Source organism: Ixodes scapularis, unplaced genomic scaffold (genome assembly GCF_016920785.2).
Source record: "Ixodes scapularis isolate PalLabHiFi unplaced genomic scaffold, ASM1692078v2 PGA_scaffold5__190_contigs__length_132052651, whole genome shotgun sequence".
Lineage (NCBI taxonomy): Eukaryota > Metazoa > Arthropoda > Arachnida > Ixodida > Ixodidae > Ixodes > Ixodes scapularis.
In genome coordinates, this window is record NW_024609880.1 from 22,052,636 (window position 1) to 22,080,275 (window position 27,640).

At 44.8% G+C, this 27,640-nt stretch overlaps 1 protein-coding gene across 1 annotated transcript in view; it reads left to right on the top strand.

Moving 5' to 3' along the window:
* Window positions 1-27,640, top strand: part of LOC8050492 (reversion-inducing cysteine-rich protein with Kazal motifs) — a 231,124-nt gene that overhangs the window by 31,736 nt on the left and 171,748 nt on the right. The window contains exon 2 of the mRNA XM_040502511.2: window positions 7,141-7,193. Within this exon, the coding sequence (XP_040358445.1) occupies window positions 7,141-7,193 (53 nt within the window). The remainder of the gene's footprint in view (window positions 1-7,140; window positions 7,194-27,640) is intronic.

Below are 27,640 nucleotides of genomic sequence, written 5' to 3' on the forward strand. Positions count from 1 at the left end.
TTTTGGGATACCAGATCCGGTCACGTTTGGACACGCGCTTTCCGGACAAGAGGTCAGAGCTGACTGCACAGGGCGGGAGTCAGCCCACTCCGCCATTTTTTAAACCGGGCAGAAAGATATTCTTCCGAAACTTTGGTAAGGGCCCAAAGTGGCTGCCGGGAATCGTCAAGAGCGCAGAAGGCTCACGCATGGTGAGGATACAAGACAATTCGGACCTGGTGCGTCGCCATCTTGACCAAGTTCGGCAGTGGCACACAGAAAACCCACTTGGTTTTCCGGAATAGACTGACCCAGAGGCGCCATTCACATCTACAACATCAGAGGGTAAGGTTCCTTGCGACGGAGCTCTAGCTGAACGAGGGCTGGACCCACTGCCGGGCCAGAATCCCACTGATTCAATTCCCTCAAACCCAAGTCCATCTAAAAGTCCCTCAACAAACCAGAACCAGCCCCTCTCAACTCCTGTGCCACTTCCACGGCGCTCGACTCGAGATAGGAAAAAGGTTCAGCCCTTCCAGTCTTCTTTTTAAGCGGGAAAATATGATGGGAACTGAGACCAGACGACGACGACAACGCACACTCTTTTGGAGCCGAGTGCGCGAGCGGCGGTTCGGGATCCGCCATCATGAAGTAAAGACGTTTGCTGTCCTGGCTCTTCAGTTCTTAGTAGAACATATCGCCACACCGGCGATTTGGTAGTACTTTACTACAATATCTTAAAAAAATACCGGAGTCCGTGAGCACCCAATCTGGGCACAATAAGAAACACGTCGTCGTCCTATTAGTGCTTCTGCCGCCCAGTGTGGAACTTTAAAACAAAATCAAGAATCGCATGTATTAGACTAACTGTCGCAAAGTTGTGCCTATATATCTGCGTAGCTTTATTTATTAAAAACAATATTCAATATTCTACCAAACGTGTTATCTACCTAACTGTATTATGCAGAATTAAATTTTATGACAAACGCGGCCGACTCCGAAGTTCAGTATCCGCCTTTCATGCGGACACGGGCTGTCGCGTCTTTTCGAATTGTCGCACTGTCGTCCTTTATTTTATTGTATAGAATAGACGCGCTAAAAATACGTCGGACATGTTAAAAGAATAACGAACACAAAAAAGCGCTTTCGTCATTCATCTTGTCTGTCGTCTTTTTAGCGTTTTTATTCTATTCAACAGATCATTAAGTAGCCCAAGTATATACGCTTCTGAAGGTCTTTGTTTCATTCTCTTTCTTGGAAAAACACACAGAATCGGCGATAATCACCACGTGTTTTCGAACCAACTTCTCAGGTTTCGTCTTTAGACCGCCAGTCGCTGTGAAACCCTTATTCGCTCCAGAAGGTTGGCGTGGAATCCTGCCGCAACAGCTTTCTGTACTAGCCGCTAGGTGCCTTCTATTTCGCTGGAGTCGCCTATAGACCTTCACAAAGATCGCCTTCTGCGCGTCGCCATCTTTGTCTGCTGGGCTGTGAAACGACTCCTGAGCATGCGCTGTTGCTGCGCTTTTCAGCATATCAGATGCTGCGCATTCGTCCAGAGCCCTCATTATTTTTCGCCGGGTGATAAGCGATGAAGATGTTTATACATGGGCACAGGTGAGGAACTTTGGTGTTGGTTGACTCAGCGTGTCGTCAACACGGGATGGGTGTGAACACGCGCAGTTAGTTTGCGCCGCATAAGTCGTTTCTCTTTACCACCGCTCCCAATCAAGCTGCATCAAAGCTGCATCGTCAGGGTGCTAATCGTCTTTGGCAATCTACCATCGCCGCCTAGATAAATCATGCAGAGAAAAAACCGCAGGATGGTGGGTGACTGCAAGTCCCAAAAGACTACGAGCGCCGTGACGACGCAACTTTGGCGCGGCTTGACTTCCTCTATTAAAGCGTGGCATCGGCAGTGGTCGAACTTATAGATAGACGGAGTGTAGACTCCACTGTGCTGGGCTATGGTGTGCAATGACCGCTCGCAAAATCTCAATATGGTGAGCAAGTCGTCTGATTCTTGCACTAGGGGTGTCGGTGACATCAGAACGATGCCAATTTTTGACTGGCTTTGATTGTGGGATAGTGGGTAGACCTCGAAGAAAGCTGATTTGAGGTCTACCCACTATCCTTCTAATCTGAGCGAATCAGAGGTCGGCGTTCTGTCGTCACCATAACCCCTGCGAGAGAAGCAGACGAACTTGCGCTCCGCATGAACTTCCATACATGCTAAAGTCTATTGTGCCAGTCAATGTTTTTTTTTTTTTTTTCCTTCGTTGTTTCTTTTTCTTCACTGGTAGATTTCTTGGTCGTACCCTCCGGTCGCACTTTAAAACGTGACACCATTTAAACTCTGCTGCGAACCGATTCGAAGCAAGCGCGTTCCCTGGCTGTGTGTACTTGTGAGATGAAGGGCCATTATGCATCAGCCTTGTTCTACAACAATGTCTCCATCGCGTGCGCTGGACGAAAGAGGCCCCAACTCTAACAGGAAGAGGAACGTTGAACTCGATGCCCCTGACTTGGCCCTGTGAGCCCAAGTTTAAACTTGGCAGTTCTTACCATTCTATTTTGTTGCGTGTCATTGTAATTAAAACTTGATATGGAAGTTTTTTCTTGTTTTTAGGTCCGTGTCTAATGACCGCCTCTGTCATACATGCTGGAGGACAACAATGACCGAGGCAGTGTTTGTCTATTGTTTCCAGAATCGTTGGCAGGGTTCGCCCGTTTCGAAGCTTTAACGAGGCTTTCATGTTGACGCAAATTGCGTGCGGAGGGCGCCCTGTAGCTACACAGCACGACGAGGTGAAGTACCTTCCGAGGAAAAGAACGCTGAAACATTATCTGAGAAGATATTAGCGTCCAAATTGCCGTGATAAAAAGTCGCCACCAAATTCACACGTATGCAAACGTCGCTTGTCATTTTTTTTTTTTTTTTTTGAGGAAGGGGGTTGATTTATTTATGTCAGTATTTACTGACCCGCCCAAATGCACACCTTGCTACAGTCCGCTTTTTCTCTTGCCTTTATTAAATGAACGGGCATTTTCAGGTAACTATGAGAGTGGCCTTCACATTCTAATTTTTGTATATTAGTAGCCTGACATTTTCAATATGAGCATACTATCAATTATATCATTTTCGCGAAAACCTAGTTTTCGTGAATTTAGCGATTTATTTATTTATTTGCTTACCTGAATACCTACATCAACTCGGCATTACAGTAGGATGGGCACGTACGCGAAAAAGCAAAATCCACACTTCAATCAAAAAAAAAAAATATCAATAGAAATACAACAATAATAGAAGTAGGACTATGATATGAAAAAAAGGCTTTCATATACTCTTGGACTTTATCGATAAGCAGCTGTGACAATAATATTTCACTAATCTTACTGGCTAACGAGTTCGTCATGTATAAACCGCTAAAAACAATTTAGATTTTAGCCCATCAGTTGTACTTACACTTGAACGTACAAATCTTCCTTGGATTATCCATTATTCGTGACAGGTCGGTAGGTTCCCAGATATATTTATATATTTACATACCAGAATAGTTATAGGAAATATATTTGAAAATTTACACACTCATGCACTGACATTTCTAACTCGGATGTTTCCACCATAGTGATGACAATATTTTGTAATATCTCTGAAATCATAGTTTCATGTAACAAATCTAGCAGCACAAGTGCGTATATTTTCGCGTTGATCAAATAAATTATGTTTCAAAGGGTCCTATATTGCGCTCCCATATTCGCGTGAAGGACGCGTAGGTACACGCGTAAAATATAATGTTTCATTTCATGCCAACGCGTCCAGCCTAAAATTGCACAATCTGAATCCTGATCGACTAGCTTCTGCCACCCGTCAAGTAGTTAACGTGTTTATTCCACTTTAAATCACTCGTAAAAATAATTTCTAAACATTTATACGCCGTGGAAAGTTCAACTGAATTTCCACCAATTTTGTAGGCTGAGAAAAAAAAAGTTTTTGGTGAATCATATTCAAATACATTTAGATGTATTAAGATGCATGCGCCATTTGGAACACGACGTGTCAATTCTAGTTCACCATTTTAAAGGGTCCCAATAGCGGCGTTAAAGAGGGCATCTCAATAAAATGCATTTATCTTCATATAATCGAATGTTTGAAGAAATATTTTCAACATCATTTTTAAATAAAAAAAGAACTGGACAAAGTACCGACACTTGCGGTACACCAGATGTTACTTCTGTGCCGTTAATGACCACGAACTGTTTCCTTGCGCTCACGTAATCGCCAATCCAATTATAGATATCAACATCTTTCTGAAATCGGCTGTAAAGATCTAAACCTGAATTTCTCTACAAGCGACTCTTCCGAAGACTTCGAGCAACGCAGTTAAACCGTTCACCGGATACGTCCGCATGTTTTGTACACCTAGAAATTCCTTCTCATGATTTATCTCCACTTTCCCAAACGTGTTCATCAGTTGAAGGCAAACAAAATCGGGCGTACAAGTGTACGCTGGGCGTGAAGGTAGGAGCCACCGTGGTCCAGACAGTAGGCTTTTCTGGACAACAATGGATCATTTTTGCAGTAAACTTTTGCGCACGCGTACACGGACCTCTTGCGTCCTGATCCTTGCTTCCTCCCGTCGTCATTTTCGGAGGGCACCGTCTTGCACGACTAGCATTGTCAATACCTACATCTTTGCGCGTATATAGCCTTTGGCGACAATCATTCTTTAGCACCTGCAGCATGGGGCATTAGAAGCAATGAAAACCAATTCAACGGCCCGATGCCAATGTGTTCCGCCGTTGGGCTGCCCCGTACTTGTATTTCGCAGGCAACACCCAGACAGCCACTATTACTCGAAAAAGGTTCATTCGCGGGGCAGCAACTTTTCCGTCGTTGGCGAACACACCAGCCAGTCTAAGTGGCCGCCATTGTAGTGACCAGGTTTACGTGAAAAAAAAAAAGACCGAATAGGCTTATTAAAATCTATATGCAAAGAGGCGGCAAGAAAGACTAGACGAAGCAGGCTATTTTTTCTCGTGTTGTGAAGTGTCGAGCGTTTCATGTTTTTGCTAAATATTGGTGAACCCCAAAAATTAACTGCTGAGGCGGTTTTATCAAAACCCAGGAAACCCGAAGGTCACCGAATTACATCTGCCCTTGAATAACGAAAATACCCAAGCTTATCGCGAAGAAACTTGTTTCTACAGCTTTATTGTTCGCTGACCCAGAATGCAGCCCGCACTAAACCACCCACGAGGTTGCAACTTTCTTCGGAAAGATACCTCTCGATTCCTTCTCTTGTAGGTACCGGGAAACATTCCAAGTTTTTGGGTTGGGCGTATGTACTCTGGAGGTTGTGGCATCCCACGCCCGTGTCAGATTTTCTTCAACATAAGCCCCGATAAGCATCGGTTTTCGTCCGACAGCGAAAATTGACACTAAAAAACAATGAATCTACAGGAGGGAATCAACTCTAAATAAACTAATTAAAAAAAAAAAAACTGAAAACGCGGAACGGTAGTCATAAATACGTTCCCGTGTTTCCGTGTTTTTTTTTTTTTTTATATATACACGTGTCTTTTTACGGGGTTGATTTCTTCTAGAAGATTCTGTGTTTTTCGGTGTAAACGTCTGGTGCCGGAAAAAAATATCGGCATTTTTGACGGTTTATGTAAAGTAAAAGGAAACGCCTGAGTGGGGTTCCCCAAGCCCAGCAAAGGTGCGCGTTAGCAGACTACTTAAAATTCGTTCCGGTGCCTATAAAAAGACGTAGCGTCATGAGAAATGTATTTCCGGAAGAAAATGTAGCTGTATATAAAAGTTTCTCCAAGTGTCTTTCCTTTAAAGACTGCACTGATTCGGAGCTTTTAGGTTTTTTACGATTTCGGTAAAACTAGCTCGGGGTTTATGTTCGAGGTTTATCGGTAAATATCAAAAGCACGAAACCATAAGTATAATTGTTATCCCGTTATGTTTTGCGGCGATCAAGATTTTTGGCAAGTTGATTCACATTCGTATTAAAAATGGCGCAAAAAAAGACGGGACAAAAAGACGAAGAAGCACACAGTACAAGCGCTAACTGGCAACTAAAGTTTATTGAATGCTTCCAAATTTGCTATCGCCGTGCACGCGCGTAATCTCGTCTCAACAAAAATACGACGTACCGCCAAATCAGTAGATATAACCCGCCCACCGCCTGTTCAAAAGGTTAGCAAAATAGCTACATCCCCCGCCGCACAATCCGAACGAGGAAAAGAGAAAACATCACAAGCTAGATAGTGTTGATGAAACTGTACTCTTTCGGTTGCATATACACCGATGCGACGCTGATGCAGACGTCTTTATCGTAAACATGTATAATTTCCGCCTCCAGCAGCTCTCGTTCTCACCTTCCTTTGTTTATTCATTTATTTTATTTATTTATCCAATACCCGCAGCGCCTTTCGGCATTACAACGGGAAAGGGGGGGGGGGGGCGGTTGTTGGATACGCCAAACATTACTTGAATACACACAAGCAGGCTTCTTGTGAAGTACAGTTGGGTTAAATGACGGCAAGAGTACTTGTATACATGGAAGCACATCACAATTTCACAACACCCCTCCCTCCACCTGCGCACCGTCCAGAATGGGGGAACAACCACAAGGTTTGCAATGCCCCGGCAAATAAGAACCGTAATTGTTGCCAAGAGAAGCCGCATGTTCTCGAAGTCTATCATTTAAGCAACGTCCCGTCGGGCCTATGTAAACACGGCCACAACTTAAAGGAATCCCGTAAGCCGCCTCAGTGGCACAAGGCACAAACTTTGTGACGTGGTTCTTGCTGCAAGCAGATTTCTTCACTTTTGGCCCGCTCACCATAGCGCACATTTTAGACAATCTGCACGGTGTTAGTGAAAACAACGGTGGGTGGGCTATATCTAGTGATTTGGCGGTACGCCGTGTTTTTGTTGAGACAAGATTACAAGCGTGCACGGCGATAGCAAAGTTGGAAGCATTCAATAAACTCTAGTTGCCAGTTAGCGCTTGTCCTGTGTGCTTCTTCCTCTTTTTGTCCCCTCTCTTTTGCGCTATTTTTAATATGAATGTCTATTACTAACTTGCCCAGCAGACCAAACTGTTACAATTTTATTGAAGTTACATCAATTCTTTGTTTCAGGTCCTTCGTGCTGCAGGTTGGCCAACGGCACGTGCAGACATGCCTGCGAAGGGGTGAGCAGCCATTAGCAAGTTTTTAAGGAACAAATTGTATACATCATGATTCAAAATGAAACATATTTTGCATCGTTCAACAGACAATGCAATGCGCTTCAACTGATATCGCTGAAGGTGCCGGAAAAATAACTTTACACCAGAACAAAATCGAAGTTGCAAAGACATATATCCGTAATAACGTGAAATTTGTATTTTTTAAGTCTAGGCTAATATTTAAGAAGGTTCATTATGCCGCTGTCTTCAGTGCATTTATAATAAATATAGTGAGCGTATCGACCTTAATTCTTGTTTCCCAAGTGGTGTCACAAACATGACGATATCGGAAATGCTCCTGACAAGCCAAGGTCAACGTTACGCAGTATATTCAGAAGCCCACAGCTTCTAAACTTTGTTTTAGAACTAATGAGACATGTAGATTAAGATTTACATTAATATAAAATAAGCTACGAGAACATAAACATATAAAACTTTTTTTTGCGTGCCGAATTTTAACATTTTTGTTATCACTAAGTTCTTTCTCGGTATCTTTAAACACTAAAAGTTCAGGTTTTAATAGTCTCAGAGGCAAGAACATGCGCTCTGAGTGGTAATCATTTAAAATTTAATATCTCATATCCATAGATTGACGAAACTTTATAATTCTGTTGTAGCAGTCTACATAACGTGCCTGGGTTTTATTTACACAATTATATTTGATTAAAGAACAGCTTTTTTACAGTAATGCAGTAACTTGGTAATGCATATAAAATACCAAGCACACTGACTCTAAATGGTTTAACATTCTGAGAACTTCCAAGTCGCCTTTTCTAGGGGCCGTCTTTTTTGGGAATATTATACGTCTAAAGGTCATAAATGGCCCAGCGTTGGAAAAAGCTTTCTTGTCAATGCTGTGTGCGGAAAAACACATAATAATATAAAAAGACATGGATACGAGTATATTCACCAATGCCCAAATTGGAATGAAACAGCCAGGTACGCTAGATAAGGTTCTCCGATGGGGAAAAAAGGTACTGAAAGTAGAACAATTGTTTATTTACAGAAACAAAGACGTCGACCCACACTTAGAGCTGATTTTCTATTCGGCGGAAAATGAAAAAGGGAGACTAGAAACAACAAAAGGGATCAAATCTAGAAAACAAGAGATAGTATAAAGGAACGAGTACACAGTGTTACATCAATCTTTAGAGTATTTTAAATAAACGAGTACTAGTAAGATAGTTAATCGGAGCTCCGTTGCCTTTTGTCGATCCTCAGAAGTTGCCCGAGGCATAAGAAGGTGGAGCAGTTAAATTAATTTAAACTGTCCCTAAAGACTTTTGTTCTTTTTTTTTGTGTTCTTTGTGGAGACGGAACATTTTAGGAAGATCCCATACTGCAAACGTCGAGACGAAGTTACCTGATAGGTAACGACTGGCCTGCGTCGGGGGCTAGGTCCAGCAGCACGTGATGCAACAAAGACAAAAATATATATACATATACATTAACAATAGCAATACAACACAACGGCGAAAAAAAATTCATTGTTTTCTTTTGAGTGTCTTATGTAGTACAGTTGCGTAACAAGTGGTGGCTGTCTTGGAGTGAAGGGAACGAAGAGTAGGTAGGTTATTCCTCTTTGCCAATTAAATAGAGGTATTTTTGTGTGTACGCTACACTGAGACGCAGTCTGCGAAATATTGTTCGTTTTAGCTTTTAAACGTCCTCGTGGAATATGGCATTCCAATTTTGGATCGACATGTTCTAGGTTTCTCTAGAAAGTATGAGAATCTGTTCATGACTACAATGTAATTTTAGTGTCGCTATATCTAGCAATACCGATTGAATCAGTTCCCGAAAATAAAATAAGGACAGTTGTATTTTCCCCTTGAACATTTCCCGATACAATAACGAGGAACAACGGCGCTAAAGAAGGAAGAGACCCAGCTAAGTTTACCCCGTACTCGAGTTACTACACCTTTTCCCTTAGTTTATTGGTTTTATACCTGGGTTCCTAGGAGCACAGGGGCTACCCAAGTGCCTTCGTGGGTTTCCCCGAACTTTCAAATTTCCTCAACCGTCCCTGCTCTAGATTAAAGCGTTTTTTTCCAGTTTAAGCACATATAGAGCTGATCGACGCCACCCATCGATGCCTAACTAGAAGCCAAACACTTCTTAGCCTTAAAGAAATATATATATATATATATATATATATATATATATATATATATATATATATATATATATATATATATATAAAATATATATATATAACCATATCTTAAAAGAAAACCCTACGTTTCGAAACCAGTTCGGTTTTCTTTTAAGGGGTTACAGAAAGTACGTGGAGCAGCAGCGCCTCCTTAACCTCAACCTCTACAAAAAAAAAGTAACGGGAAATTATATTTGTTTTTCTATGGAGACGCTAATCTCTTCAGCTTTTATGTTAGGTCACAGAGGCCATGTACATAAACAGAGGACAAGGCTCCCGAACGCTGGATTTGCCATGACTCAAAAAAACTCTTCTTCGGATATTTGGCTCTGTCAGTCACGAGCACGTTCGCGAAGTCGATGCGATGGTTTAGGGTATCACACTGTTCGGCGATGGCACTGCGCTCGCTGTCGCAATTCCCCACGTCGTTGTTGTGTTGGCTGATTTGCTAGGGAAAGTTCTTCGTCTCGCTGATGTAGGTTGCTGGGCACTCTGCAATGGAATCGTCTAGACCATGCCTTGTGCACTTTCTTTTGGCAGACGCTCGTTGGGTCTTGGCATGATCCATCCCAGTGTGGACCCGGGCTTGCAGGAAACCAGAATACCTTCTCTGCCCATTACTCATGCCAGCGCATCGCTGGTTCCCTTTACGTAGGCAACGCTGATGCGCGCGACTTGATGTAAATGCCTTTCTTCTAGTGGCTTCTGCTTTTGTCTGGCGAGCCTTTGGCATCGAGCGGTGCAATCAATTTTGGTGCCTGGAACGCGTCTCGGACTCGTGTGTTTACCGCGTCCAAAAAAGCGGTCCCTTCATTTCCGCCTCACAGAACTGTCTTGCGGTCGCCAGTCCCCATCCTCGCGGCGTCCCAACAGCTGTGGTGTATGTGGCGGACGCCTGTTTGGCTGCAGGTCGCTATCCAGTGTGGCAGTCTACAAAAGCTTCGGCAGCCACAAGTTGGGACGTCGTGACCACACCCATGCTCTCATTCGGTTGTGCCACTCGCAGATTCTCGTTAGCATTTCTACGACGAACCGCTAGGATCGCGGCATGCAACAGCATGACACTTCGGCATCTGTGACGTCATTTGTTGCCGCTTCGGGAGCAGTTTTGATGTATGCGCAGCATAGGGCGCTAAACACACCATTCAAAGACGCGCTCCAGGCACCATAGTTCGATGAAGCTGCTAGAGTAGCCATTTTTTTTTAAGGTTTGTAATAATCTCCTTCTCCTTCCATTTTGGTTGGTTTCCAACGAGCAGATAGTCGTTGCCCTTCGCAGAAGTCTCGAAACCACTGACGCCTTGTTACTCGTTGGGTGCTTAGAACAAATATCTAGGTACCGTCCCGTGTTTGCTGCTTCTCTGTACACCGTAAGATTCAGATCTGCCCTTCGCCTATTTACCGGCATATGGAGGAACGGCAAGGCGCCGTCCGTCTCGCATTCCACGGGGAACTAAATGGCCCGCTCGGTGGAATTAGGTTTTCCAAAATATTTTTGATGTATGATTTATTGAGTACGGAGAAAAAAATCATTCACATAGCTCATGAATATTTTGGGGCTGCTGGGAAAAGACCGCAGCGCTCTCTGTTCGATTGTTTCCATACTGAGGTTCACCGTTGTGACCGAGATAGCCGCACCCATTTCAATACCCCTTACCTGCCTCAAAAACTCCCCTTTGAAGGTCAAGTGTGTGCTATCGAGACAGAACTCGAGCAAACAGCACAGCTCATCTATGCTGAGGCTGATTGTTGTGCTCATGTTGCTGTCTTTTTGGAGTGCTTAGTGGCCTGCGGCAACTGCAAGCGGAACCGGGACACTTGTGTAGAGGGATACCACGTCGAAAGACACTGTGGTGTCACTGCCGCCGAGTTGTAAGTGCGGGGCGCGCTCCACGAAGTGGCCAGGAGTTTCTGCGTGGGACAACGCGTTTCTAACGAGGGGAGCCAAAGTCCGATGAAGCTCCCGAAGCGACGAAATTTATATAGCTATATAGCTATATATAGCTATATAGCTATATATAGCTATAGCTATATAGCTATATATATATAGCTATATAGCTATATATAGCTATAGAAATTTATATAGCTATATAGCTATAGCTAAAGATATAGCTCCCGAAGCGACGAAATTTAGAAGTCCACAATAGGGCATAGAGAGACGTTCTGGTTGTGGATCTTTAGAAGTCCATGAACTCCTGAAGCGGAGCCATTCCTGCAGATGAGCCGCAGGTAAGGGCTCTTTGAATTAGGGTACTTTATGAAAATCTCTGTCACCATCTTTTTCATGTTCCTCTCAACCTGCGGCGTTGGGTCTTTCTTGAGTGTTTCATAAGTACACCTGCCAACAAGATATCGTACATTTCCTTCGTCCACCTCCCGGTCCAGGAGGACAGTCGATTTTCCTTTGTGTACCGGCAGAAGTACAATCTCCGTATCCTCGCAAAGTTTGTGAAGCGCTGTAACTTCTTCCGCTGACAGGTCGTCTCGCTGTCGTTGTGGGAGTTTTGAAGGGATGCCGACCGCTTTAAGACGCACTCCATTCCGAACACTAGGACCTAGGTACGTGATGCCGTCCTCGACATCCGCGACCATTTTTTGGCAAAGGCGGCCGTGTCACGGTCATGTTAAATTTGTGGCATTTTGCCAAGGCAGTTATGTCGCATGGTGAGAGTTGTCTAAAGGAGAGATTCTCAACAATGCCGGTGTCATCGATAACGCGTGTTAAATCGTCAGTTCTTGTTAGCCTCGAAAGCTTCTCGTTCTGAGAAGCCCGTCGTTTATCAAAACAGTAGAGCCGACATTCGCAGCAAAATCCCTCAAAACTGGGAACACTTCCTGGATACGGTGCTCGAGCTGCCGCCGTGCAAAAAACAGGTCTAGTTTTGTCTTCTTAGCGTGACCTGGCAGTCGGGGATTTGGGCGCTTACCAAACGGTTCTCTGCTTGCGCCATGATAGTGCACCCTTCCTCTCTATGGACGAGGTGCTTCCAGGGGAGGCTTCGGGGAACCGTGTTTATACCCCCGCACGATCTCGTGAAGTCGGGACGGATCACAATCCAGGCAGAAAATCTGCCGAATACGTTTACTTTCAAGACTTTCTCTAGAGTGTTCATTAGTGTTAGGAGGCTGCGCAGGCTCTTTAACTGCTCTAGTGCACTAATCTAAGCGCTCCGAAGGGTACCTCGGCTATTAGTCAAGGCAGAAATAGGAGTTTTTCGATTCAAAAGAACACCTGCCTTTCTTCGTTGACCCATGAGCGGCCCCCACAAAACACTACATACGTCGATTTTTGTCAGGTACGCTTTTGAGACCTACACGCGCTCACGTAAAGCGAGTTCGTACGGGGAAGCGGACGGAGGGCATGCGTTTTTATAAAGTCGCCAAATTGTGTCCGACCAGAGCCGAAGGGAATCGTGTTCTATTTTGGCGCCCCTTTAGCGCTGCGTAAACGGGGTAACAAGGCCATCTTCCAAATCGTTTCCTTATCACCTGGTCGTTGACATTACCCAACGCTTTTGCAGATTTGTGACAGTGTGGGACTTCCTTACTAAGGTCGCTTGAACGGATTGTTCTTGTTCTTGTTAGTTCATTTGAAGGACTGAAATTGCAAATGGAAGGCAGGAAAGCCTGAGTAAAATGCTCTATTTTTGGCCTTCAAGTTTCTCCATTTTTCCTCCCTTATGTTTTAACGCAGTCAGCATGCTGCGCTGGAGCTTATTGTCCGTAAGAGATATCGGCATTTGCTATATCGCTTTCGACTCAACGTAATGCAGTTCTGTCGTGCCGAAACCTCCGATAATTTGTTGCCTCGAATACGTCTTTAGAATCAACGATGTAAAGGTTCCAGAGTGACTCATGCCGACACTGCGTGACTATTTGCATGTCAAAAATAAATGCTGTCTCGTTAGATCAGTTATGTGGCTCCAATACGAGCTTGACCTCGCGTTTGCGCCGCGCATGCGCCAGGCGCCGGTGCAAGCTTGCGGCGACTGGTAGCCATTTTGAACGTTTGTGAAATTCTTGAGAGGGTGTATTTCTTGAATCCGATGGGCTAGCGTGCTGATCTTGGTGCGAGACAAACACTCTCGACTATGTGTGTCGGCTTAAATAATGAAAGGTGAATGTAGATTGTTGAGCGTGTTGGTTTCTAATTTACGATAAAAAAAGAGGGACATTGAAGGCATACAGACAAGACAGGCAAACAAACAAGACAGGTTGTCTTGTCTGTTTGTCTTCAATGCCCCTCTTTCCTTATCGTTAAAATTAAAGGTAAAGTTTGTAGAGTATTTGTTGAAAAAAATATTTTGTAGAAACTTCTTGCTCACCGAAAAACCCTAAATGAATCTTATCGGAAACTAAGTCCCATTGGCCAATGATCACTAGCGCCATGTCCGTGGAGACACAAGTGAGACGGAATCTGGAACGACGGAAACTCAGCGCCTAAAATCCACCCGGATTCATTATTATTACAGACAACGCTTCAACACTTCCGAACTCTCGTGTCTCCTCTCTTCACAACTAAGAACATACAATATCCTAGCGGAAAAGTCACAAAATAACAACAAAAAAAAATGTTTGAAGGAAACACGTTCCTTTTTAGAAGCGGTCTAAGCCTGGATGAAAAAAGGAAGCCCGGGCTCGTTTAACTCCTTTTGCGATTGTTCCTATATTGAGAGGCATCTCTCGACGCCGCCTAAGAACCAGACGAGAGGCATTTCTTCACGCCTCCTAAGAACCAGACGAGAAGTATACGGAACATGGACCCTCGTCTGTGGCGATCACCGTCTTCGCAAATTGCGGTTGCCCACAAAAACACTGTTCTCGCCATCTCAAAATTAGCTTGCAGCGCTCCGCGTAATATGTCTATAGAGCCTGTTTCATGTATTTTTCTTTGAGCGTAACCAATCTTGCCGGTGGATTTGCCGCAGTGGCTTGGTATGACTCCAACACCTGTCAAAGGGCTTTGAGGAATGCTTGTATTTGTCATTTGTATCTGCTTTTGTAATTTTAAAGTGCTTGTAACATTCAAAAAAAAATTGTGGCAAAAAACTTTTTTTTGTTTCTTTTTCATTACACGACATCTCTTTCTGTGCAGATTTCTAAACAGTTCAAAAATTCTTGGAGGGCATATTTAACTTCATATTGCTACGTAGATTTCTGGTGGCCAGCCGAGAGTAAAAAAAAAAAGGATATAAAATTTGAAGACCAGTTGGGAAGGTAATATTTCTACGAGCAATGCTCTTCTACTTAACAGCAAATAAATTAAGTCTAAAATGACAAATAGACATGAAATGCACTCAGCCGCGCAGCCACTCACAGGAAGGGCAGCTGTCGGCCGCAGGGGTGAAGTTGACTTCGAAGGTTGTCATTGGATATTTCAGCATCAGCCGCAGCCATGTCTGAGATGTGAAGTAACCAGCGTCGACCCTAGTGTATGTAGCTGCATCAGAGGGCGGTCATGTAGACGAAAGTGCCAAAGTGCCGCAAAATGTAGGACCAAAGATGGATGCAACCAATGATGACAGCACACTCGGCATCGCTTTAGCATTCAATGCCACATACAGTCAGCACTGACTGACAAAAATGAAAGTGTCCACACATTTGCCATCAGAGCTGCGGAAGCTTCCCTTCAAAAAGGTTGGTTATCGTCCCTGGTGTGCTTGCTACCCAGCATCAAGCATCCACAAAAGCAAGAGACGATACTCATAGGATGAGGGCACATTCCTGTAGAAAACTACTTACGATCTTTTTCTTTTTTTGCCTGCACAATGCAGCATCAGCCTGTTTTCGTAAAAGTGACGCTTGTGTGGAAATAACTTGAAGTTCTAGAATTTATCCTGCTTGTTTCCACCTTTCACTTTCCAGAGTACTGCACGTCACTTAGTATGGGTCTCTGGCCTGACTTCCCGCCTATGCATCGAAATATTTAGACTGGTATTTCTTCTTGTTCTTCGACGTCTCAATTCCGAAGAAACGAAGTCAATCGATGTGCTACCTTTTATAATATCGGGTTATTCCACGCGGTTCAATGCATTGCATAATTTCTGCAACATCCAAAACGTTAAAATCATTACTTTGCAAGAAATTGCCGCCTTTCGGCCACTCTTGTATTTCCGCCCGCTTCAAATATTTGTAGACTTAAAAAATAAGTTGTAAAGGAGCTTCCTTAACTGGGTATTTGAATGAGTTACCCTTGAAGTCCACAAGAATGTTGGACTGATATTTCGTGAAAGAAAAAAAGTCTTCTTTTTTGCAAAACGACAGCGACGAAATGTCTCGGAGTTGTTGTTTCTATCGGGTGGATCGGGTTGTACATAACAATTGACGAGAGAAACTGAAGCTGAAATAATTATACCGCACATTTTAAAAGTTCCGACGTAATTTCTCTAGGAATGAAAGAAGAAACAGGGAGCTTACGTTCAACAGGCGTCGGTATGACCGCGGCAGACCCGGTAGACAACTTCCCATAATGGAACGCCAAAGCATCATTCGGGTAATCCTTGCCGGTGATGATAATGTCAGGAAGGTGTGTTTTTCATCGAGCTCGTCGGTGTCCTTGTTGTCGGGAACACGTGCGGGCGTGCAATTGCAAACAATTACCACATTCTTAATTCGGGGCATACTGGTGAACGTTTATTTCTTGCGGAGCGTTGTGGCTTTTGAAAATTATTTCAAATCGATAGCATTTCACCCCAAAAATTAGCCCAAATACACGTAGCTTGCAGTGCTCCATATTTCACCAGCTTGAAGCATAACCAACGTGCGTGATCAAAGGAATACAAGGTGCTAATCCGGCGCATTTATTCGTGTACAGAAAACATCTTAATATCCAATATCTCGTCCGTCCTCTGTGTTATCTCACAATGGACCGGAACAGACGCTACGAGCTATATCAGCCAATCAGGCGCTGTGAACGTATCGTGCTACTCCGCGCTCGGCACATACTTGCGTCCCTCCCCGAATGTCAAGTGACATCCACACGGCGTTGGAAATTGTTCCGATGGCTCCTAGAGTCGGCTGCTGTCCACCGTAAACAGTGTTGACGTGGGTGGCTACTTTCTGCCAAATTTACTCATTCCTAGCATGTGTGGCAACCAAGAAATGAGGTTGACTTCCTGGCCTCCCTAGTTACGTTTCAGCTACTTTACTTGCTGAGTAGAAAAAGAAAACCTAGGAGATGTCTTCAACGGGAGTCTGCCTAAACGCCTCATCGTCGAAGCCCAAAGAAACGTCCCAGAACGCTGCTTTTCTTTCGCAAGGCAAAAACAGTCCAGATGCAACTACGGCTGCTTAATTTTTCTTTCCCAAATCGAAGGCTCAATGCCATAAGCCCAGAAACCATAAGGGGTGCCAAAAGTGCGCAGGCATTACGAGATTTCCACGTAACTTTTTTGGTTCTTTATATCATGAGCTAGAATCGAAAATTCAGAACATGCAGAGTCTTTAGCCCCTTGAGCCACACCTGCTATATAAACTTCTTTGCACGGAGCGGCCGCCTACAAAATTGTCTCTGTTGCATGTCCTTTTCCCAAGCTCGCAGTAGGTGCTCTAGAACTCGTGTTTCTTTCCATATCGATCGCGGATTCTGAGCGCGTGTTTTAGAGCGCAGCTCTTAGGGGCCCGTTCCCGGCTTGAGCGGCGTCGCCGTCGGCGTCGGCGTCGCCGTCGCCGTCGGTGTCGGCGTCGGCGTAACCAAGGTCATCCCAAGGTCACGTGGCCCCCAAGGTCATCCCAAGGTCACGTGACCCCCAAGGTCACCCCAAGGTCACGTGACCCCCCCCCCCGAGGTCACGTGACACCCCCAGGTCACGTGACCACCCCCAGGGTCACGTGACCCCCCCCCCCCGAGGTCACGTGACCTCCCCGATGACGTCACCGGCATCCGCATCGTCATCGTCATCATCACTGATGACGTGATCAGTGACGTCACTGGTGACGTCATCAGTGATGATGACGATGACGATGCGGATGCCGGTGACGTCACTGATGACGTCATCAGTGATGATGACGATGACGATGTGGATGCCGGTGACGTCATCAGTGACGTCACCGATGACGTCATCAGTGATGATGACGATGACGATGCGGATGCCGGTGAGGTCATCAGTGACGTCACTGATGACGTCATCTGTGATGATGACGATGACGATGCGGATGCCGGTGACGTCATCAGTGACGATGACGTCATCGGGGAGGTCACGTGACCTCGGCGGGGGTCACGTGACCTGGGGGTGTCACGTGACTTCGGGGGGGCATCCGCATCGTCATCGTCATCATCACAAATGACGTCATCGGAGTCCGCATCGTCATCGTCACTGATGACTCCCCAAGGTCACGTGACCCCCCCCCCCCAGGTCACTTCACCCCCCAGTACCCTTCCCTCCTCCTCCTCAAGAGCTGCGCTCTAATTCGGTGTTACAGGGAGTTGTAAACGGCTTCCACTTTTTTCATTACATGTTTGCAGATATCATTCTTTATTTCATAGAATGGGCATACATTGTATTTTCCATTTCTCAAGGTTCAATAAATGTTCAATTTAACACATTCTAATTGATGTCATAATGAGCTTCACCTAATGAAATACTGCTGTGGTTCAGTCAAGGGCTATACCACCCCCCTCTACCCTGCTTCCAATTAGTAAACATATGCGCGTAAGAGACAAGTGATAAGCGAAGCGTGTTGCCTGCAATCCTCTGAGACAAACAAAACATGTCACTTGATCTCCAAACAGGAAAGTTTTTTCAAGTTTTCGTGACCAAAACTTATCTTAAAAACAAGATGCAGCTGGACGTCAATGTTAAAACTCTTAGACAAAATTTTGGGCTGCGGCTGCAAGAAAAATTATCCTCAACATTTGACGTGCTCATCAAGCTTTTTTTCAAAATTGACCCTAAATTATTCTCGTTGTGGTACCATTTACACAAGTTGACTTAATCTACAGAGCCTCTTCTTTTTCTTTCACTTTTGATGGTATTATTTTTTTTTAGTATACGGTTGCGATCAATTTAACGCAAGAATAAATAGAATATCTACTTTTGACTCCTTTCAATTTTTTTTGTCTACTTTAATCAAGCGCCCGACAGCAACACTGGTAGTTAAGTGAAATGGGCCTTTCGATATTTTACAAAGACAGCGAACAGTGGAAGGTGTGGTGTACACACGTATTCCGACGGTTTCGTTTGGAACGCTGGCAAGAGTGGCACCTTTCAACGAAAGCAGTCCTTCTAAAGTACTTTTGAAATACAAGCGCACTATTGTCATATACGGTTTTTACTGAACATATCAGACTTACTGATGAACATTCGGCGTTTTCCTTTTTTTTAAATTCAATTTCAGTATTCCTTCAGAGAACAGCATAAGTCTTTTTAAACCGTTCGCGTCACAGACCGTGTGATGCAGCCGGTACAGAGGGGTTGCGAACAGCACAAAGAGCAAGGCAAGGAAAGACGCGAGGCTTGCTCGCTCCCTTCCGGCAAACAAGCGCATCACAAAACCGGCGCCCCGCGCGCCAGCTTCGGTGGATCACTCACGACAAAACCGCTCGCATTTACTACCACTTCAAGCGCCCATCTCATGAAAATCCATTAGGGCCCGGATCACGGCCGCGGGCTCGCATGAGAACCGACGCGTTTGAGCTTTCAACGCGTTCACCCTGCCTGCCAATCAACGGGTCGCAGATGGTACCCGCCATGCGATAAAAGAGGGCGCTTTACGCGCGTGCACCCATCGACCAATCAGGTTTCGAGGAAGGGTCCCTCCTCATTCCGCTGTTACCTAACCCAAAATGCAAAAATCCACCCCACCGCCCGTTCTCTCGTCAGTTTGCCTCGATTTGCTTTACCATTCGCGCTTCGCTCCCACTTCCATTGTGCAAAACAGTTTACCTGCATCAATGACATCTCCAAACGGACTCGCGTAAGAAAGAACAAAAAAACAGAAAGCTACCCCTATTGTTAGGGCTGTCCCTACATCCCGAATGCAAACGTAACCGAAGCGCACAAGCGTACATTTGCACGCGTGCCCGCGTTCGACCCTCCCGCCCCTCCGACCAACACAAAACCTTCAATCCCTGGCATCTTTTTTTTATCATACGTGTTTGAGCTTGTATGCTGAATTGTTCCGCTGTAGAAATCGGAAGCAGAAATTCAATCCATGCCGCGTCGTCTGTCGATTGCTTATTTCCACCGCGGCCTTCGGCATCTGTTAAGTTTGCCAAAGTAAAGAAAATTAAAAAAAATAAAAGCACTCTTTCTGCATATTTTCAAAAGCCTCGGTGTATCAATGTAGTAAACGCGTTTGTGTTTGTTACTGATTTTTTTTTTTTTTTTTATGACACAGCTATAAAGAGTAGGTTGTCTCCTAACCTCACGACATTTTGCAGAACCGCAATTGTGCTTATGTTGGAGTTGGTGACCGTGAGGCAACGCGATCCAAGCAGAAGCTATTGTTGCGAATGGTGAACGCGAACACTGGTAAACGAGAGTACCGCAAGTGCCTTTGGAACGGGACCATTCCATGCTTCGTTTCCTCTTACAATAGACGCCAGCGGACGCAACCTGCCATCCCAGCCAATTCGGCGCCGTTAATTTATCACGTGACTACGTCCACCCCGCCTCTCCTCCACGCATCGCTGCGCCCCTGTTGATGACCACGTGGCGCTTACGCAGCATGGGATTGGGTCCGAATGCTCGTACCGTATAGAACCATCACTGTGCGTGCACTACCTAACACTAAAAAAAAAATATATGTACTGAGGCGGTTTCGATGGTTACTCCTCTATCGGCTGATAACCTCACGAGCCAAGAAGCAAATGGGGACAGATGGAGAAAGGAAAGCGGGCGGTCGACGTCAGAGTAACGTGTGGGTTCTTGGTTGACAAGACCGCTGCTCTCTGAATGCTGTGCGGAAGAAAAAGATGAGAGGTAGATGAATGAGGACAAACCGCACTCCCCGGTGACTGAAGCTGTAATTTTGTTTTATTGAACTTTCTTGCTCAACAACCGAAGCGTGATAATAAATTAAAAAATAGATTGATAACCTTAAGAGTGTCCTACACACCGAATACTAGCAAGAAATACCGCTAAAGAGACAAATAAACCAAAAGAAAACATGCAAGAGGGATAAATTTTACCGGTTTCTTTTTTCTTGTTTTTTAGCACTTTTTGCGTTGTCACTTTACCTTTATTTACTAAAAAATGTTTTCTTCTTGTTCGTGCTACACCTGTATTGCGCTCTAAACAGAATATTTTTATCTAAAACACAAAAGCCTGAAGTATGAAATACATTGGCAACTGGTTCGCTTGTAAGCCAGCACTCGGCACGATCGCAGCCCTTTCTTCCATCCAGTCCTCTCTGATGTTTTTATTACTTTGTACTAAATTAAGAACCTAGCCTTAATTTTTTCTCTGATTCAGCTGAATCATTCGCTTGAAAATATTTAATATATTTTCATATTTTTACTTATGAAGTTCAGAGTGTAACCTATATAACGTTACTATGTGCAGCAAAATTATTTTTGTTATAGTTTTCACAAAGTCATGATATATTTCGAGATAATAAATTGTCACATTAGCTAACCATTGGTATAGTGCCGCCCAATAAAATCTGCGACGCTTGAGCTGGGTTTAAAACACATTTTCGGTGCTTTTAACTTGCTTTGTCACAATCAACCGCAGAGGTCTGAGTCATGAGGTCCTAATATTCATTATGAAATCCTGATCTATATTTGATCTGTTTCTGGGTTTGGCTAAAGTGGACAAAAGCATTTCGGTCGTTCAGAGTGACATAAGGTTTATAGGGGTACGTGCATTCTACCTTCGTGTATTCGCTTTCGCCGGTCTTAATAATGTTGTAGAGTTTGGTCAGCAAAGTCCCCTGTCATTTGGTCCTGTAGTCCCACTCATTCATACGACTGTGGAATGGAATTCTCCAAAAATCAAAGCTTAAACGCGCCTATAAACTAAAACCGATTGACTAATACATCTCCCATTGCAAAAAAAAAGTGTCGATGGTTTCTATGTACGGACGTTGAATGAATGCAGGCTTACCCTATGCACGTTGGCCTTGGGCACATAAATTAGGTCGGTGATTGGAACCCGGGCATGATTTGGGCACTTGTTGCTCGGAGAGTTTGGGACGACTGGGCTCTTTCAGCTCCATCGCTCGCATCTATCGTCGACAGCACTCGTACAACTACTGCAGATCACCTTTGTAGTGTCCTGGAATTGCTAATCGCCCAATGAATGAATGCATAGAACTGCAGTCACTGACAGATTAACGGAAAGGTGAAGTGTCCCTATCAGCATCGCAGCCAATATGACCGGGAACAAGACTCTGCGTTCCTGAAGCTCCGAATGATTATAATCATTTCCTTTTCCTGTTCGAGCCTCCGAAAAAGAAATGCTTTCTGCAACTTTTTGTTTTTACGAATCACTGTCTAAGCACAACGTCCTTGTCGCGTTCATAGAGATAAGCAATTAGGCTGCCCCCTGCGTGCAGCTAAAGGGCTTTGTTATTTGATCCCGCCCATGGGGATTGAAGATCACAGAGATTAGATCCTGGGAACGGTGCCTGTAAGGCGTCTTTGACTGGTGCCTTGGCCGCCCTACCTAACCCCAAAAGTGGTGCCGAACTGGCAACCAATGGCATCACCGGCGCATCCGTATCATGCTGTCTGATGACGCGATCCTGGCGACTGGACCTCCGAGTCCCGGCAAAAAACAGGAGCGAGCGCGAGTGTCTTCGCGGAGCATCAGCTCCTGCTTCCGTGAGCAGTCTAGCTGCCTGCCACTTACTCCACCGCCGCTGTGACTTTCAACTTCCAACTTTTGTTGTTTGCCTCCAGTAGAGAGAAAGAGAGATTAATAAAGCAGACTCTTGTCGCTTGACTGAGTTTCTCCTTCCCACCCGCAACACAAAAAAAAAAAATTATACAGAGCACAGGAATTTAAAAGAACAGTCGCACAAAAATTGGAAGCACACTGGCTGACGTGACAAGAAAACCCCGACACAGAGCACTCGCCACGGCCGTAGTCTAGTGGACATAACGTAAGAAAACCGACATGGGACGCAGAAAATATCGCTCGCACCGAGGACCACCTCGAGCAGAATTAACCTAGGCTAGAAGCGAAGAAACATCGCCGGGATCGGGGCAGGCGACAACGCGACACTTCTATGACGTCATGAGGCGGAAATTCGGAGGCTACTTCTTAGGACGCGGTAAACACACCATAGTCCCACGCCAGATACGAAAGAGCACTCCTTTCCTTCACTCTTCTTGCCGACACGAGGTCAAAGCTACGGGTTCTTCGAACCAGTATCGTGGCCCTCTCAAGTCACGTAAGAATAAAAGTCTCGGAATCATTGCGAGACCCGTTGCTTTGACGTCCAGACGAAACACCGTGCAAGTCAGATAGAGTTAGCGTTGGCGCTTCTGTCCACCAACCTGCTGAAATAGATTCTCGCGTACATTGACTAGTGCTTCATGCAAACGCAGAAAGCCAGTGGTAATTAGTTCACGAAGTACATAATATTGGGACGAATAAGACAACGACGCTGGGGCAGTGGCGAGCCTGACCATCGCGCGCATATTCCGCGCGCACGGCCCAGGAGACCTATGTTGCGCTTTTTGGACTCCCACGGCGCCTATGGAGACGGAAGTGACGTCAACAACGCAGCAAACGCAGATTGGACGTTGATTATAGTGAGAGTCGCTGATGACGAATTTCTGCAAAAGAAACATCCAATCTGTTTTTTTTTTTTTTTTTTTTTTTTTTTGCGTTGTTCACGTCACTTTTTCCTCCCTAGTCGCCGTGGGAGTCCCAAAAGCGCGACATAGGCCTTCCGTTTCCATAAAAATCGTTCTATCTCATCGAAGGAGCGCGTCTTTCTTCTTCTGCCAGCCGCACATATTGTAACAACACACGGGGCATTTTTTTTAACACAAAATATTGGTTTTGTTTTGTTTCTAAACTCGAAAGCTACACTAATGAGCGTATTGAAAAACTATTAAATTAGTAAACCTTAGAAAGATATGGGGCGCCTAAGAAGCGCGGGGGTCCGTCTAATGTTACCCGCTGCCAAAACGCGAATAATAAGAAAAATCAAAATCGCCTGAGCGCGTCGAATTTCTATGCATTTTTCGGACCCAGAAAAAGGAAGCAAGAGCCCCAAATATTTCAACAATTAACTTATTTAATGGTTTTCGATGCCACCCTGCAAGTAATTAATTGACAGCATACGTTTATTTTCACTAGATGAAAAGGGGTTTGAAACCTTTGGTAAATTATTTTACTTTTCACGACGATGATCACCCAGGATTGTTTCCACCTGGTTGTATAACTCACCCCTAGGGACCGCACTAAAGAAACAAAAATGTGATTTTCCTTTTGAAATGGTTAAGCTTAAAATAAGACACGCTGTGTATATACGCATGAAAAAGGGTAAACAAAGTATCCCAAAAGTCTGTCCCCACACTTCAGGATCATACGTGACTGTGTTGCTCCCTAGACCGACCACACAACGCCGCTGTTCCTTTAGATTCCGCTTAAGAACCGCAAGACTTACCATTCGTATTTTATCTGTAATGTGGTCTGCCGCCTCCCGGACCTTTCGGCGTTGACTAACGTTTGGGAGGACGACGAACACCCGAACAAAATAATAAAAAGGGATAAAAAATGCATAGCACTAATTTCTTCGGCGGCTTAAAGCGAGGCGTAAAAGCTAATCTTTGGAGACATCGGAGACCGGCGAGTGTCTAATCACTCGTGGATCTCGTCGGCCCTCTCAGGTTTTGGTTTTCTTGAATTGTATTCACTATCGTCGGGCCGGAATGTCCAACCCGTTTGTTTAATTAATTCAGCCGGTAACATCGTTTGCACACGATATCGCCGCGTACTTTGCAAGTGTGTGAATATAAAGTGAGGTTTTCTGCTTGTTTGTTTTGTTGGGATCTAACGGCAAGTACGACCTAAATCGTTCCACGGAAAGACAGACACCGCGTAGATGAAATCAACTTTTTTTTTTTGCTTGAGTAGAAGCGCTATTAGACTGCCGGTTTCGTAAGTGTTCCAGAGATAATTTAAGCCCCCATTTGAGGGGGGGCTCTAATTTTGAATTATGTACGCTCTTTCTTGTGTTTTTGCGTGCGTGTCTCTTTTGAATACGTGCTTGCCTGTGTGTATTCATTCACACTTACCGAAAGCGACTTAGTCCTTCCGTGGGATGCTGGCTTCAATCCCCACCTTGCCCGTTTCGATCTGGATGAGCATCGTACCGGTGTGCGGTCGTGCGTCAGGCTAGCGATTGTGCTGCACTGGCTAAATTTGTCATCAACAGCGGGGAAACAAGTCGCGCGTTGAAGCAGACTAAGTTCTAGACTGCATAAACACACACACACACACCACTTATGTTTTTAGTCATTCCGCGCAAGCAGTAGCCAATTTCAATCAATTTTTGTTTGTTTGTTTGTTTACTTTTCGCGCGACTGATACCCTAGTTATAAGGTCAACAAGTGTCATCGACTAGTGGGCAATATTACGCTCTACCAAACTAATATGATTCCACCATGGATTATTTGCTTCCAGTTGAAACCAAACGTTGGTTTCAACTGGAACCAAAGTTGTCAAGTGGGTGAGTGGGTGGGGGGGGGGGGGGAGGGGGGGGGGGGCAACATAAAATCTTAAAGCACATTGGTGAGAGATGCACTTTTCTCCGATGTCTGATCCGAATAGTACGTAGAAACGCAAGCCCTCTGAGTACACGTGTCGTACTCCTCTCGCTATTGCACACATGCGCGGGGCACTGTAGCGTGAGGAACATGTGCTGTTTTCATCCCCTCATCGCCGGCATCCGCGGGTTGCGGGACGAGGCGCTCACTGAATGCAGCGCAGTCTTCACAATGCCTTTGTGATGATGCGGCTATTGTTAGAAGAAGAGGGAGGGAAGGGGAAGAATATGATGTGGACAAGGGCACGAGAAAGTCAGGAGAGTCAGGGCGGAACAGCCAGCAGCCGGCAGCCAGGACCGGGCGCTTCAGACGCTCCCCAAACCAGGACTGGGCAACCAAGTCGTGGGCAAGAACCAACAGCAGCGGCTTCACGACACAGGGCCAAGACGGATTCTTTGGAGAGAAGTCACCGGCGTGCCAACCCTTCGATTGGTTCACGACGGAAAGGCAAGCCGGAACGCGCGCACCGCGACACTGCACCACGATCCAGCCTCCGTCCCTACATTCCCACGACGACACCTCACAGTCCTCGTAGTGACGAAAACACTCCGGGTCAGTCTTCGAACTGACCCGGAGTTCACAAAATCATAATTTGTTTAACGTTTAGTTTTTTTTTTTTTTTTTTTATTTTAAGATTGCGATTTTCTAGGTCTCGTCTCTGGGTTATCTTAACAGCTTTTTTCAGCGTTTCGTGCAATTTTCATCACAGCCTCCCGAAGGGAGAGAGTGGGTTGAAGGCACATATTTGTGGAGAAGCGGTTGCATGCTGAGTATGACGGTGTTCGATGTGCCGAAGGGACCTCGTAGGCAACGGGGCGACGCTCCGCTAGGAACAGTGAAGCAACACTCTAAAAAAAAGCCCGTGCGTCTATTTTCCCGCACAACACTCGGAGGGCCAATCACCGCAACTTACGGAGGTAGCTCAGCGAATGACACTGCAGAAGCATATGTTTAGACTAAAAAATGTAGTCTGAGTTGTGACATTAAGCAATGCAATTGTGACGTCTTGCATGGCTTAATGTCACAACTCAGATTTCGTTTTTTGGTCTAAACATATGTTTCAGCATTGTCATTCTCTGAGCTGCCTCCGTAAGTTGCGGTGATTCGCTCCCAAGTGTGCGTGAAAGTGGACGCACAAACTGTTTTTAGAGTGAAGGCGTTCTGCCACGACGGCAGGTGGCGTCAAGAAACCAGGAGCGGTCAAAAGAAGCAGGGAACTATTTTTCAGCGGTTTTCGTTGGCCGACAACTACTTCAATGTATATAAAATGTACGACGCTTTGGTGCTTCTTTACTCGCACTAAGGTAGATCGCAATTTCATTAGTAGAATACAGTTCCTACATAGAAAACAAGCAATGCTATCACATTTCGATGTATAAGCAAAGCGGTGCAGAAACAGTCCCATTCCATTGCCAGGTAGTGTATAGGGCTAAAAAAGAAACCTTGATGCAAAACCTGCTCCCTCCGTCTCATCCATAAAATTATGAAGCCAAAGAAGTAATCGAGCGCGAAGTCGAATTCAAGCGCCCGCCAGTGTGTTGACTAGGAGTCAACTGAGTTCGAATTAATCGTAGTACGTTTAGGTCACACCGATATTCTAAACATTAAAATTTCCTTCTTTTTTTTTTTTGTTTTGTTTTAATTGTTAGGTTTTTTTTTTTCTATAAGTGAAAATGTTTAGAAAAGACACTGGAAGCAAATAAATTCTTTATTTACCACGGGTGTCCGAAGAGACACTGGTGGACACGCGAAGGAAGCCGGAGAACAACGTAAAATTAAAAGAGCGAAGCTGCACATTGAAACATTGTGCGACTACAATGACATTCTATGTATCCCCTCTATGTAATGCCTCTGTGGGCCTTGAGAGGTAAATAACTATATAAATAAATAGACTCAGATCAAGCGCGAAGTCCTGGCTAATGCTTAGCCGCCATTTTACCGCACAAGTCACGCACTGAATGCGCAGGCGCGTTACGCGCTGGCCCACTCAGTGCAACAAATGATATCACCCTGAGACAGACAGACATGTACGTACCCTATTACTATAGAGTGAAACCTGCTGCCTGCTACCTACGCACGACTATGATGTTTAATTAATTACAGCATTCTCAATAACTTTCACAATATGACTGCTTTCTCGATGGACCACGAAGAATGTAGCGGGCATCTGTAATTATGTTTCAGATATCAATGTTTTCTCCACGCTCGTGCACAAAAAAAAAGAGACAGCAGTCACGTCCTGTCATTCAATTCAGTGGTATAGAATAAACACAGAAATGAACAAGAAAATATATTCTGCCTTCCTCTCTTTCTGTTGTGCACATTCGAACAATTGAACTCGAAATGTGTGGTTAGCTCTCTGGCCTGCCACCTAAAACAACCAGCCCTTCAAAAACTAAACTATCAACAACCATTTTGTGATCGCCAGGATTAAACAAAAAAAGTTCTACAATATTACACTTGTCAACATTACAATAGCCTGTTCCAATTTGACTACAGCAACAGAGAAAATTATTATATCACCTCATC